The 16,686-nt window shown below is 30.0% G+C and overlaps 1 protein-coding gene across 1 annotated transcript; it reads right to left on the bottom strand.

Moving 5' to 3' along the window:
• Positions 1-2,025: 2,025 nt before the first annotated feature.
• Positions 2,026-5,900, bottom strand: LOC114396879 (zinc finger CCCH domain-containing protein 65-like). Its single transcript, XM_028359054.1, has 7 exons — positions 5,355-5,900; positions 5,191-5,271; positions 4,643-4,696; positions 4,303-4,431; positions 3,497-3,547; positions 3,252-3,392; positions 2,026-3,098 (listed from the first exon to the last, which is right to left on the bottom strand). Exons 1-7 carry the CDS (start codon positions 5,898-5,900, stop codon positions 2,259-2,261), a joined length of 1,842 nt encoding a protein of 613 aa, XP_028214855.1. The 3' UTR covers positions 2,026-2,258.
• Positions 5,901-16,686: the final 10,786 nt, after the last annotated feature.

Here is a 16,686-nt window from a genome sequence, read left to right on the forward strand (position 1 = left end):
TTTGAGCAATATATATTCATCATCTATCAATCCATCAAGAAAAATGGATAAAATGAAACGAGATTAATTAGGGAAAAATTAAATCGTATTACATTTGATTATAAAATCAAACAATGGAATGATCATGAAGTAAAACTGAAGTGATAAGATCGAACCATTTTTCTCCTTAAAATTAATTAGATTCAATTGGTGAACACCCTATTTTTAGGGTAACCTCGTCTCCTTGGTATAAGGCCAATGAATTAAATAGCACAACGAATTTGAATGAATTGTTTCACCTTATATATGCTTTATGTGCTGTTAATAGTCCTTTTTTTTTTCTTGGTTGGGAGGGTACAAAGAGAGGAGGGGACCAGAAAAAAGAGTCAATGTAGTGGCATTACTGCCATCATGCCATGTAGAAGATGCATAAACTCAAGTGGTTTCTCAAAGAAGGGAAAGTAGATTCCTTCATAATATGAACCAATAATCCATTGGAGTTGTTATATGTCATGATCATATATTTGGGCCTCCTACACAAGGTTACATGAGGAAAGGAGTAAAGCCATTTACTTCTTTGAGCCAAGGTGCAACAAAGGGCCTCTTTGTTTTAAAATAAAATAAAATGAATTTTAAATAATTAAACATAGTTAATAAAATATGTCTAAATTAATTTAGAAATGAATTTATATTGCAACATGTCTTTTTAATTAAAAGCTGCGAGAATTGCTTTTCTAATAGTAGGGGCTAAATCCAATTAACGAAGGTAAAAAAATAAAGAATCTACATGATGTATGTTTCGATTTCGCAATAATTTTTTTAATAATTGATTATATTTATAAATAAATTCTATTATAATGAATATTGAAAATAAGTTTTATATTTTGAATGTAATAAATGTAGGATAATCGATCTATTTCATTTAAATTATATATATATATATATATATATATATATATATATATATATATATATAAGTAATTAGTAAAGTTACAAAAGATACGTAGTTATTTTTAATAGCTGAATTTGAATTTAAAATAATAAATTAGTGAGAATAAAATAAAAAGTTAACTATAATAATTTGATAGCTTATAGTTAAAAAAACTAAAATATTTTACTCCTCATAAAAATATATTCATAAAAACTTTCTTCTTTTTATCATTTTATCCTCAAGTTTTTGATATTTGAATTTGAATCCTAGTGAGATAAAAACTGTTGTTATTTGATTATTTTACAATAAGACCCAATTTGACCAAAAAAAACTTATCTTCAAAAATGTTTTCTTTCCTTAAATATAGTATGGGCAGGATTATTTCTTCACAAAATATCATTGGTTTTGGGTTCAATTGCTTTAGAGTGAGCTTAAATCATAAACTTATCCTCAAAAATGTTTTTCGTTCCTTAAATATAGTACACGCCATATATTGTAAAAAGTGTAAAAACAAAGAAGAGCCTTAATCATGACCATGTTGAGCTGAATACTATGGTTCGGCAGATACAAGTTATTTTATTTTACTTTGGTATAGTAAGTGCATTTTGACTACATGCATAGTTGTGTCAACCTTCAAGTGTTTGATATTTTTTATTTTTCATGTACAATTTTTTTTGCCGTTTTATATACAAATTAATAACGTGTCTCTTGTGTGTTTGTATTGATCACTGTTTTTTTTTCCTTTTCTTTTAACTTCACTATTATAAACAATTGGTACATCGCATAAAAAATAAAAATTGGTACATGTTATAGTTTAGACAATCCACATTGAACGGTTGAAACAGTGGAGAAAGAAGCAACTTTGCGAATTTTCAAGTATCAGCAAATGCAGTTTAGAATATATGTTGAGAGAATCCTTGTCATAATTAATGCACCAATATCAAATATTTATGTAAATATGCAAAAAGTGCCTGCACTCCCCAGTATCAGCAAATGCAGTTTAGGATGTATGTTGAGAGAATCCTTGTCATGATGTATAATTAAGCGTTAATATATTTTTTTATTAGAAAAAAAACTACAAAGTATGGAGAGAAGATATAATGAAATTTGGAAGATGAGTATAAATGAGTGCTATTATATACACTTTACCTATGATATTTCATGAACTGTAAATGAGTGCTATTATATACATTTAATCATGTTCCAACTTCCAATAAAAAAATAACGGTTCCAGAGTAAAATTGCTAAAAGATTTCAGCACAACACATAACTAAACAACCGTCTGGTTATCATCTACCAAATTGGGAAGTGCCTTGTTTTGAAACTTCAACAAAACTTTGTCCTCTGATCATATCGGCAAACCACCAATAGGGTATTTCATCTTAATGTCAGATTCATGTTCAGCTGCAAATGCTAGAGTTGATAAGAATGCCTTTTGTCCCTTTGAACTTTGAGAATTATCAGATGACTTTATCCCCTCTTGAACTGATTTACTATGGCTGTAATCCCTCATAAAAACATCTACGGAGGTTTTCTCTGGAAGCTTTGATTTCATTTCTTCTGCAACAGATTGATTTTTTCCTAAAATCTCAGTTAAGAATATATCAGTCTGCGGTGCATTTTGTTTTGTTCTGTCACTAGCTTTGTTGTAATCATCTTTATTTAGAGAGGATTTTGCCTGCTCGGGTAGACCAAAATTGAATAACTGAGGCAATTTGATACCATTGTCCCTATTCACACTTTTAAAACTGCAGACAGAGCCTTTGCCAAAAGAAAGAAAGTTTATTCCCTTAGGTGTCACAGTTGGCAATTTCTTAGGAATATCCACCTTGTTTTGAGTTTTGTGAAACACACTTTGATCTTCACGGGTCCCAATTTGTACAGGACTTTCCTTGGTTGTTACTGTGCCTTGTTTCAGTGAACTAAGGCTGGGTGATAATTTTGCAAGATTGATGAAACTAATTCCTTTAGGTGGTGTAGGCTGTTTAAGTACAGTGTTTGTCACCTTATGTTCAACACTGGTGCAAGAATGAATTCCTGCAGAATTCGTTAAGTGGTTCTGCTTGACAGAACTAGAGCCATGATTGTTGTTAAGTGGTGCGCTGGAATTTGCATTTCCAGACAGAAGTGGAGACAACTCTGGTCTGCACATATTTGAAGGTGTAGGGATATCTTCTTTGGTTGATACCTGAATCAGAAAGTTCCCATTTTAATCTATGTGGTAATATATTTATACAGTTCAGATGCATGCATATAAAAATTTAAGCTTGATATCAAGTTTATATTAAGTTCATTAGCACAGGCATTTACGAGTGAAAGCAAGTCACATAGGATGTGGTACCTGGTGCGAAAACAAGCAAGCATCACCTCTATAACAAGGGCCTTTGGACACAAAATTGGTACAAGGATATTTTGAAAGCTGGTGATCAAATGGGCAATCATCCCCTTTCATGCAAGACTGACGAGCAAAGTGAGTACATGGCTGCAATTTCAAAATGAATACAAGGTCTTGTAAATTTCTCCTGGTTCTTATTATAACTTGGGAAAAAAATATAATACGGAGTAATGTTTTAGAAAGACCAATACCTTGGATTTTGTTAGAGGCACTACATCATGTGAAAACTGACACTTGTCACCCTGCCAAGTTTGTTTAATAAACAAGTGAAAAGGAAATAAGAATGATTTGATATTTTTCCCATATGGATATCAAATATATATACTATATAGCAGAAATTGCAAAAAACATACCACTCTTACAATAATGACCTGGATGGGCTACTTTAACATAACCATACCAAACAGATTATCAAGGGCTCATGCCAATTTAAATGTCACATAATATAAATATTGAAAATGAAGAACCAACAACAGATTTTTAATCTAACTTTTAAATATGGAAATCTTCTTGCATAACAGACAATTGCATTTTACCTATTAGATTTGCAGATAATTTTAGAAAAGTGAAATTGAATGGATTTGATGAAAATGTACATTGACTCTGACTTACAACCCTATATATAATGTCAGCAATCATCTAACATAAGAGTCAGTTAAAAGTTATAACTATCTGACAGTGACAGTTATAACTGACAAGGACAGCTCTAGCAGAAAGAAATACAGAGAGTGATATAAAGGAAAATAAAGAAAAATACATCAGAGTGATCATAAATTAATTTCATGCAAGTTCTAAGTTAGAATAAGTGAATATATCAATTACCTCTTAAGTCAGTTAAATGAATTATCAACACCAGAATAACAAACTGTAATATTATCGTGCAATGGCTCAATGTAAAATAATCACAACAATTAAAATCAAGAATAAAGATAATGTGTTCCATATATGCATAAAGAGAAAAATATTTCATTGTTTAATATAATTGGGTAAAAAATACCTCATGGCACCTTCCGTTGAGATAATGGCGACAATGTGAGACAACTTTTGGTCTCTGTACATGCTTTAACTGCAATCTCTTGACACCGAGTTGTTTGTTCTTTTCTGCTCTCTTCTTTCTATTTGCTTTCTACAAAACAAAGTTTTATCAAATAAAGAAATCAGTCACATGCTGAAAACATACAGATTTATAAATTATTGTTCACAAATAACAGAATATCATTTAACTGATATTGAAATGACTTCAAAGGAGGTTGACTTAACAAGCTTCAAATTCCATATCAAAAGTTAACAGTAATATAACATCAAGAAAGAAAATCAAAACAATATCAGAAGAATACCTTCTTTTTTCCTTTGTTCCCACCACACTTATTCTTTTTACTGGCATTATCCAACTGCAGCAGATGATCAAACGTAGCAAAAAGAGAATCAATGTAACTAGTCTTATAATCATTACACGGTCCACAATATGGAGCTCCACATAAGGTGTCCAAAGCTATGGTTGAACATATAATTCTTATCATGTATCTGATTTTTAGTTAATTTTGCCATAAAGCTAAAATAGGAAAAATAACTGGGAACTGAAATATAAAGACATATAGACATACAACAATGTGACGACACTTTTTTTTTTTTTTTAATTATTGGTTAGGGGAAAGGGAGGGGAACTGTGTAAAACAATGCAATGCTAATCTAAAATATTTTGAACTCACTAAACTAAATATAACAAAAGGATCATCATGGGATCAAAATCTTTAATTCACATGGGAGGTACATACTAAGAAAAAATTGAAAGTAATGAAAATAAAATGAAGCTTAACGTGATGACAAGTTAAGAACAATAATACAACATCGAGGAAGAAAATTAACAATAATATTAGAAGAATACCTTTGTTTTATCTTCCTTCTGACATTCAATAGTTTCTTCAGAAATTGCTACTTCAACTCCGCATACAATCCCTTCTTGCCACTAGTTCTAGGCTCCATTTGTCCACTATTATTGGCATCTTGAAGTGCATTTACCATAGAGTATTTAGAGTCACAGCCTTTTACCTTTTCTTGAATCTCAATCTTAGAAGGATATATCATGTTTCCAGTTACATTTTCTGGCTCCTGAACCTCGTCTACTTCCATCTGTTGTAATATTAAAGCATTTGCAGAAGCCACATCAAATGAATTGCCATCTATTCCCAAGTCTCCAGAGAGTTCTCCTTCTTCCATTTCTGCTTGGTAATCCATCAACCCAACTTCACCACCATCACACTGTGTGTTATCTAATCCCAAGTTCAAGGGGATGAATTCACTATCACAAATAAGATCCTCAGTTCCTTTCATAACCTGCTCAAACTCATTCATTAGCTCCTGCTCCTTATCAAAACCATTTGCTTGGGTAGACATGTCCTCCATTCCCATCATATGTTCTATATCATCTAGGACCATCTTGTTGGTAGTGAAATCCACATCCTTGTCTCCAACCCCTTCAATGATTTCCTGGACCTCCTGTATATCCTTCAGGCATATAGGATCCTTGGGATCCAAACAATCAGAATGAACAACTTCATAGCACTTAGGCTCCTTTTCCGGGTTTTCTTGATCCATTCTACCACTGCCATTATCTTGAAACAGAGGAAAAATAGCTTTTTTTTTAACAAAAGAGAGGTAATTAAATATGAGAAGCACACATTAAACTGAAACTAACAGCAAGTTGATCCATAACCAAAACCCTGATCTTAAACTCCAATTCCTAACCCAGGTGGAAACTTAATAAAAAAAGGGTGCCCTTTTGATTTCAGTTTACCAAAAATTCAAAAACACTGAATTGAAACAACTTTCAAATAAATAAATATAAAAAAGAGCACAATTAAAAGCAACAAAATTATAAATAAAAATATAGTTAGAAAATAGTATAACAGAAAGAATTAAAAATATGATGGAAATATAAAAAAAACAATTTAAAAGAATAACATAATTGAAAAATAAAAAAATTAAAAAAGAATTAGAAAATATATTTAAAACATAAAAAAATAAACAAAAAAGAATTATATTATTAGAAGCAAATAAAAAAATTAAAAGAATAATATAATTAAATAAGTATTATCATTAAATAGTCATGCGACAAAGTTTAAAAGTATGGCAACGCTTGAGAGATTTGAAGTTTCAAACACATTCTCCACATAAGGGCCACTTTTCACGGAGACCCGAAAGCCCAAACCACACTAAACCTAAACGCCCACGCGCCTCCGCAACACGACGCCGTCGCGATCGCATTTGCGGCGAAACCCGCTACTACGCTATGGCGTTTGTTCCGCTATTTAACAACACTGATATCCGGTTCATAGCAGAGCATAATCATGAAAAAATAGAAAAAATAATAAAAAAAAGTAGGGTTTTAAAGTAGAGACACATACCGGGAGTGATGAGGGGTTGAGTTGAGGCTTGAATTGAAGCGTTGTAGGTGAGAGAGGAGGTGAACGAGGGCACGGTAAGTGTTGCTACGCAATTGGGATCGACGGTATGGTGGGAAATACATTGCCAATTCAGAGGCTTTTGAACTATCCATTTTCAGAATTTTGGAGAAGAATGTTTTACCTGTGATGAAAACGCAATATTTGCGGGTGTCGTTTTGGAGAGAATAGCAATTCCTTGGTTTCCTTGTCGTTTTGAGAATGTAAGAATTTTGGGAAGACAGGATTTATGAAGCTGTGAGAGTGAGAGAGCAAATCATGCAGAGGGATTTTCTGAGACCAACAAGGCGGTGGTGTTTCCTTCCTTTTTTTTTTTTTCGACTCCTTTTATTTATCTAATTTTACTTTTGGTTAATTAACATATTAATTTAGAAGAAATATTAATAATAATTTTTTTTCTCATACAGCATGAAATAATTTTGTTAATTAATTAAGATTTGAAAAAGTTTGTTTATAAAATATATTCTAAAAAAGAAAAATATATATTAATATACTACATGGAAATTGATAAATACACATACATAATATAATAATAATAATAATAATAATAATAATAATAATAATATTATTATTATTATTATTATTATTATTATTATTATTATTATTATCTTATCCCTTAATTTTTATCCTTGATTATTATTTTATATAAATTGTTTTCAACTTTTCTATATATTTAAAAAGTCCTTGTTTTCAATTCTTTTTATAGAACATATTTTAAAATATTCAAATTTAAATGGTACAATATATATATATATATATATATATATATATATACGCGTTTAAATTTTTTAAATATAATAATTTTAAATAAATGGGTACAAAATAATCACATAACAATAATAATTATAATGATAATCAATCTATATCTATATTCTATATACACATATAAAATAATAGTCTAACAAAAATATTAATTTAATCTTATTAAATTTGTGACGCATGTCTAAATTTGAGATATTTTTGTCAATATCTCAAAATGATGATGAGTCAATGTCCGGATGGTAACAACACATAATATAATATATAATATATACATATATAAAAGAGTAGTCTAGTAAAAATATCAATTTAATCTCATTAAATTTGTGACACTTGTTCAAATTTGAAGTCATTTTTGTCAACATCTCAAAAGGATGACATGTTGCTGTCAATATTAACAAGTAAAACAATGACATGTTAGTGTCTCAATAGAGTTATTCATATATATATATATATATATATATATATATATATATATATATATATATATTAGAGATAAAGAAGAAAGAAAACTAAAATTTAGAGATCATAGCATCGTTGCATTACCACTCACTACTACTCGCTTATGTTTTTTTCATTAAATATTTTCTTAGTAAGAAGAAAAAAAACACACACACTCACACTCACACACTCTAGAGATAAAGAAGAAAAAAAACTAAAATTTAGAGATCATTGCATTATTTTCTTAGTTTTCTTAGGGTTAAATATATTTTTAAAATTTGATAATTAATTTTTTATTCCTTCAAAAAATATTTTTTTTATTAATCCTTTAAATTTTTTATAAGTTATTTTAGTTTCTCTTATTCTTTATGTTAATGATCTCACAATTTATTTAAAGTAATTTCTCATTTTTAAAAATATTTTTATAATTTAATTCATATAATATATACATACACACATATATAAAAGAGTAGTATATATAAATATATAAATGAGTAGGCTAGCAAAAATATCAATTTAATCACATTAAATTTGTGACATTTGTCTAAATTTGAGGTCATTTTTGTTAGTACCTCTAAATAATGACGTGTTGCTGTCAATGGTGTTGCTGTCAATGCTGGTATGCTAGCAGCACATAAAACGCCAGCATGTTGCTGTCTCAATGGAGGTATTCATATATATTAGAGATAAAGAAGAAAAAAAACTAAAATTTAGAGGTCGTAGCATCATTGCTTTACCACTCACTATTACTTGCTTATTATTTTAGTATAAATATTTTCTTAGGGTTAAATATATTTTTAAAAATTTGATAATTATTTTTTTAATTCCTTCAAAAAATAATGTTTTTATTAGTCCTTTAAATTTTTGAAAAGTTATTTTTAGTTTATCTTATTCTTTGTGTTAATGATTTCATAATTTATTTGAAGTAATTTTTCATCATTAAAAATATTTTTATAATTTAATCTATATATATATATATATATATATAAATAGTATATCTAAATATATAAGAGTAGACTAGCAAAATTTTATTTTCCCATGCTAATTAGGATTACTTAAGAGTCTACTAATTTTGATTCGAGTTCTTCTCAATTCGTGTAATTTTGCTAATAATAAGCGTGAACAATTTTGTCTTTTCAGCTTTTTCACTATAATAATATTTGTAAACATTGACCGCAACTCTATGCGTTTTACTCTGCCCATTTCTACTGTACCACTCACTACTACTCACTTACACTTTTTTTTTTAGTATAAATATTTCTTATTTTTTAGGCTTAAATATATTTTTTAAAATTTGATAATTATTTTTTTATTCCTTTAAAAATAATTTAATTTTATTAATCCTATAAATTATTGAAAATTTATTTTTGTTTCTCTTTTTTTTTAATGGTCTCTCAATTTATTTAAAGTGATTTCTCATCATTAAAAATAATTTTTTATAATTTAATCCGTATAGTATATATATAAAAGAATAGTATATATAAATATATAAAAGAGTAGGTGAAAAAAAACAAAAAAAAACAGGTACCGTGATGCACGGTAGCCACGTGTTATAAGAAGGAAAATACAAATTGAGATATCAATTTTTTAAAAGCATGAATTGAGAGGATTTAACTCTTTTTATTCATAAAAAATAATTTGAGAAAAAAATACACATGATTTTTTTTATATTTTTTCTTACAATTTTTATCCTTTTTTCTTGCATATTTTACTTTTCAATCTAAGTACAATTTGAATACTAAAACAAAAAATAAATTACAAAGCGATTTAAATTAGCTAATATCCTAGTTCAAAATCCATAGGTAAGCTCCAGAACTTGGAGACCTTGATTGGTAAAGAGAAATGGTGAATAATCTTAATCAATAAGTGCAGAATCTTGGACCAAAATGCTATGGTACGGATAGGTGGATATGGGGGCGCGGTTGCAGTAATAACTTTATACTTTGAGCAATGGCAGGAAAATGCGACTCATGATGTGGTCACAATTACAATTGTAATGTGGTTGTGGTGGGTCGAAAACCTTTTACATTATGCGACAAGGAAGATGAGTAATCTTCACAAGGTGGCATTTTGCGGGATCATCTTGGGAACTGGTTATCTTGGCATCACTACTAGCCTTAAAGCTGAACTCTGTGCTTTGTTTCATGCCTGCAAAAGGCCTGGAATGACGGATATAGAGATATTATTTGTGAATGTCTGCCTGTAGCATACAATGCGGGAAACAAATTCTTGTACAAATTGGCTTGCCAAGCATGAAGCTGATGGTGGTTTCCAATATTTTTGGGTTTTTCATTCAAGTGACTGAAGTGAGTGAAAACACTTATATGAAGTTTGTTACTGCATGTGGTAGGTTCATTTTTCAACCTGTATTCAAACCCTTATCAATGTTAATGTTCAGAATGAGATCATGTGTACGGATTTTATGGTTCCCACCTATATCTCCAAGTTTTAAACTCCATGATGGGCAGAGTTCCATATAAGATATTCCTCATTCTTTTGGGTCACTAAGCTTATGGCTCCCCTAAAAAATGAAACAACATCGATCACTTTCTGCTAGTGAGGTTTTAGAAGAGCTGAAACTGAACAAGTCTACATACATATGAGCTTTGTAATGGTTGGATGTTAGTTTTCAATCTGATAATACTTCCGCTTTTAGTTTGATCTGAATGTGTTTATTTGTTTCCTAACATGTTTGGATCACATGCATGTAGTCTACATTTGGTATTCAAGTCTTGTATATGCCTCTACCTTGTTTAGTTTGATATTTTCAGGACATGAACTTTATGTTTGAGTCTTTTAATTCAAACTAAAGTAAAAAATTGAATGAAAATAATTTCTGAAAATATATGATTCGAACTTAGAAGTAGCAATTCTTATTTATTTCAGATTAATACTTGATAACCTAAACTATATATATATATATATATATATATATATATATATATATATATATATATAAAATAGAACGTAAAAAAAGTCATTTCATTATTTTTCATTCTTAGTAAAGCTAAGAAAAAAAATTGTCCTTTAATTTCTGTTTTAGATCATCACTTATTCAATGAATAGATATAATAAAAAAAATTAAAAGAAACATTTGTCCTTTGATCAAAATAAAAATAAGCTCCAGAAGTTTGATAGAATGAAAATTATTAAATTTATTTTTACAACTCTTTGAAAAGTTTTTTAAGTAGTAATGTTAAGGAACAAATAACCACCAAGCTATAACACCTCTTCTATAATATGTTGCGTTTAAAAGCTTTATTTTTAGACGTTCTTTTATTTAATTTGCACATGCATAAGAGTGTATATAATCTATTTGGCATACAATTGTATGTTTAATTTAATTAAATGTTTTGTATACATTTGTGTGAATGGTTTACGTACGACTTAGTTTGTTAAATAATTTATGCATATATCACTGTTTATTTAAAATTTGTATGTATGAATGGATTTGTTGTTATTGTACATTTCATGCATTATTATTTATTTTGTTTGCATTACTAAGGATGTTAATGTAAATATTTAGCTCTTTAGAGATTTAATGTTAAGTAATTTTAACAAATTAGAGAATAGCCACAACATGTTTAATTGATTAGGATTATATTTAAGTTTTAGAACCACATTAGAAACATTAATTGTAATTAATCATATGTAATGTGATGAAATATACCCACATAAATTTTATTATGTTTGTATAATTAATTAGCATGAAATATCATATCATATTTTTAATCTACCCACAAGAATTAAGAAAAAGAACATAATTTGATAGTTTTTTCATAAAGTTATTAAACGAGTCTAATTGAGTAGGACTTTAGCCTATGAACAAGTTTTATGTCACTAGATTCACAAATTAAGATGTGTTTGCATTGGCGAAACATGACATTTATTTAGTCTCAAATTGTCACGATGAACATGTATTTTTGAACTTTGTAGTTTCTCAATCTGTGAATATTTCTAATATCAAATGTGGTATTCTCGAGTTAAGGGGCGATAATTATAAGGTTTGGAAGGAAAAAAGTTCTTTATTTGGGTTGGATGGACATTGATTATGCTATCAGGAAGAAAGAACCATCGGCTATTACTAAGGCCAACACTTCAGATGCGATCGATCTTTATGAAAAGTGGAAAAGGTCTAATCACCTTTCTATGATGTTCATAAAGACCAAAATTTTCGTTGGTATCTTGGGTTTTATTGACCAACAATATAAAGTCAAGGATTTTTTAAAGACTATAGTAAACAATTTACTACTTATGATAAATTTCTTTCCAACACCCTTATAATGCAGTTCTCATCCATGAAGTTCACTAGGATAAGAGGAGTGTGTGATCACATCATGCACATAAGGGTTATAGTGGCTCAACTAAAAGCCTTGGAGGTTACCATGTTAGATTCCTTCCTAGTACATTACATTGTGTGCACCCTACCTCATCAGTATGCCTATTTAAGATCTCTTATAACACACATAAGGATAAGTGGTTTGTTAATGAGCTTTTGACCATGTGTGTTCAAGAGGAGGAAAGGTTACTAATTGAAGAGGGCAAGAGGGTGAACTTGACTACCTTTGAAAAAACAAGAGGAATCATGCTAATCACAAGGGAAAGATTCTTGCTTAGCCAATGATAAAAAAGGAGCTAAAATGTTTCTTCTGCAAGAAGAGACATGTGAAGAAAGATTGTCCAAAGTTTAAGAGTTGGCTCGAAAAGAAAGGTACTCTATTTACATTTGTTTTTTATGAATCTAATATGGTTAATGTCCATCATAACATATGGTGGATTGATTCTAGTTCTACAATCCATGTTATTAATACCTTGCAAGCTATGGAAAACCTAAGGAGGCTAGTGGGAAGTGAGCAATGCATCTATTCAGGAAGCAAGATGAACTTATATGTGGAGGTTGTTGGGGCGTGCGGTTTAGGTTTAAGTAGTGGTTTTATTTTGATTTTAGAAAAGAATTTTTATGTTCCTAGTTTTTCTAAGAACTTGTTTTCTATTTCAAGACTTGTACCTTTGGGATTTTATTTTAATTTTTGGATTATGGTTTTACTTTATTGAATAAATATGATATTGTTGCTTTTGGTGAACTGCTTGATGATCTTTACTTTATTAATTTACAAAATTATGTTGCTTATAATTCTATGCATGTTTTTGCTGGGTTAAAATGATGTGTTACGAACGAGGATTCCTATATGTTGTGGCACCAAAGATTGAGACACATCTCCATTGAGAGAATTAAGTGATTAGTAAATGACATGGTACTCAGTACTTTAGATTTTGATGATTTTGAGACTTGTGTGGTTTGCATTAAGGGTAAGCAAACTAACAAGTCTAAAATTGGTGCAAAAAGAAGTTCAAACCTATTGGAGATCATTAATACAAATATTTTTTGCGCAGACAAGGATGAAAGTAGTATGAGATACTTTAACACCTTCATAGATGATTACTCACAATATATGCATCTTTACTTACTTCGTTCTAAGGATGAAGCTTTGGATGCCTTTAGATTTTTTAAGGTTGAAGTAGAGAAACAATGTGGAAAACAAATTAAGATTGTGAGATTAGATAGAGGAGGAAAGTACTATGCTAGGTACATAGAGAGCTGGCAAGCACTTGGTTCATTTGTGAAATTTCTTTAAGAACATGAGATTGTTGCTCAATACACTATGCCTGATTCTCTATATCTGAATGGTGTGACGGAAAGAAGAAATCAAACTTTAATGGATATGGTGAGAAGTATGAGGAATAATGCAAAACTTCCTCAGTTCTTGTGGATTGAACCACTTAAGATGGTTGTGTATATATTAAATAGAGTTCTAACCAAGGCTGTCTCAAAGACACCTTTTGAGTTATTCAAAGGTTGGAAACCTAGTTTGTGACACTTACACATTTGGGGATGTCTGTTTGAAGTGAGAATTTATAACCCACAAGAGAAGAAACTAGATTTAAGGACTATTATTAGGTATTTCATTGGATATGCTAAAAAGTCTAAAGGTTATAGGTTCTATTGTCCATCTCACAACACTAGGACTATGGAATCAAGAAATGCAAACTTTCTTGAAAATGACTTGATCAGTGGGAGTGATCAATTTCTAGACATTGCTTTTGAAAAGGGTCACTATGAGGCTCAACCTTCTAGATCAAGTGAAAAATTGGTAGTCATTCATGCCCCTCAAGTTCAGGCGGGTGTAAGACAACCAATCATTGACGTTCCACAATTTGCTGAATATGATCATGTAGATCAAACTATTGATGAGGAACAAGTTCCGCAACAATATGATAAGGCAACTTTAAGAAGATCTACAAGAGCCAAAAGGCCAACAATTCCTATGTAGTGTATCTACAAGAATTAGACTATAATGTTGGAGTCGAAAATAATCCTGATACATTTTCACAAGCCATGAGTTTTAAGGAATCAAATTTGTGGTATAATGCTATGAAAGATGAGATGGATTATATGGAGTCTAGCCGAGTTTGAGATCTTGTTGAGTTGTCTAATGGTGTAAAAGCCATTGGATGTAGACGAGTCTTTAAAATAAAGACTCACAAGGAAAGACTTGTCGCCAAAGGGTTCACTTAAAGAGAAAGAATTGATTATAGACAAACATTTTCTCTTGTGTCTAAGAAATATTCTCTTTGAGTAGTTATGACATTAGTGGCTTATTTTGACTTTGAGTTACATCAAATGGATTTGAAAACGACATTCCTCAATGGTGAATTGGTGATCTAGAGGAAAAGATTTACATGAAAAAACATGAAGGATTCTTCTCTCGTGATGGTGAACACTTCGTCTGCAAGCTTAATAAATCCATATATGGATTGAAACAAGCTTTCAGCTAATGGTATTTAAAATTTCATGAGGTTATCTCTTCATTTAGTTTTGAAGAAAATGACATGAATCAATGTATATACTGGATGGTCAATAGTTGTAAGATTTGTTTTCTTATTTTATATATGGGTGATATTTTGCTTACGACTAATGATAAGGGTATGTTATATAAGGTGAAACAACTTCTCTCAAAGAACTTTGATATGAAGGATATGAGTGAGACATCTTATTTCATAGGAATTAAGATCCCCAGAGAATGACCTCGAGGCATTTTGGGTTTGCCTCAAGAGACCTACATCAACAAAGTTTTAGAAAGGTTTAACACGAAAAATTGGTCATCGAGTATAACTCCCATTGTGAAAAGTGATAGACTTGAATTGGGTTAATGCCCGAAAAATGACCTTGAGCGAGAACACATGAAAAGTATTTCATATGCGTAAGCTATTGGAGGCCTTATGTATGCTCAGGTTTGCACCAGACCTGACATTGCATTTGCTATTGGAGTTTTGGGAAGATATTAGAGTGATCTAGGTGTTGACCACTATAAAACTACAAAGAAGGTAATGAGATATCTTCAAGAATTAAAGGACTACATGCCCATGTACAAACGAACTAATGATTTGGAGGTGATTGGCTACTCCAATTCAGACTATATCGGATGTATTAAGACCAGGAAATCCACTTCTGGTCATGTTTTTATGCTAGCTGGTGGAACTATATCTTGGATAAATGCAAAGCATTTTTTGAATGCTACTTCCACTATGGAGGTTGATTTCGTTTTTGGTTTTGAGGGTACCTTGCATGGTGTATGGTTGAAGAGTTTTATATTTGAGCTTAGAGTAGTAGACTTTATTTCTAGGTCATTGAAATTGTACTATGACAACTTTGTTGTGCTATTTATGACTAAGAGCAACAAAAGTGGAAGTTGAAGTAAGCATATCAACATTAAATATTTAGCCATAAGAAAACGTGTTAAAGAAAATAAAGTGGTTATTGAACAACATTGAGTTGATGATTGTTGATCCTTTGACTAAAGACATGACACCAAAAAGTTTTAAGGATCATGTAATACGAATGAGACTTGGTTCCATGATGTGATATTCATTGTGTATACATTTATAGTTTTGATGAAACTCTTATTCAGTTTGATGTTTTTTCAGTTATTTGTGAGCACATATTTATTTGTTTTGAGAAATATCATTTAGTTTTGACCTAGAATAAACATGTGATTTATTCATTAAGTTAATAGCTAGTGTTGATAGACTTGATATATTATGATACATAGGAGAGTTCTATGTTATTAACTTATTCTCTATTCTCTAATTTCATATAAAGAATTTTTGTAATCCATTGGAATCCAATGAAAATCCTAGAAACTGACTCCTCACCATTTTTTTATATTACAGATTAAAAAAGCTAGAGATTATAATATGTAGTGAACTCATTAAACAAATTAGGGAGAGACAAGTATGTGACTCAACTATTCACATTAGGTGCAAGCACAATGGCTGGCAAAAAAGACAACTATCAAGTTCACATTCTTTAAAGTCATATTAGAATATTATTATTTTAATCAACAACATGGTTAGTGTGCAGCACAATCTTTGCTTAAGTCAAAATTTCTAATGAAACTTACATAAAAAATCCATACATACTTCTCAATTAAATTTTTCATGAAATTGAAATTTAATTATCTCTTGTAATTATTTTTAATCAATTAATTAATTAATTTTTATTAAACCAAACTAATTCATAAAAGACTAAGTGAGAATTTTCACTCAATTTATTAATCACAATAGAGAAAGTAAGGAGGGTACATAACCAATGGGTGTAGATATGAAATTTATTAAGCAAAAGCAAAAAAAGAAAAATGGATTTCAACATAAACACTACA

The sequence above is a fragment of the Glycine soja genome, chromosome 18, assembly GCF_004193775.1.
Source record: "Glycine soja cultivar W05 chromosome 18, ASM419377v2, whole genome shotgun sequence".
In the NCBI taxonomy this organism is placed as follows: domain Eukaryota; kingdom Viridiplantae; phylum Streptophyta; class Magnoliopsida; order Fabales; family Fabaceae; genus Glycine; species Glycine soja.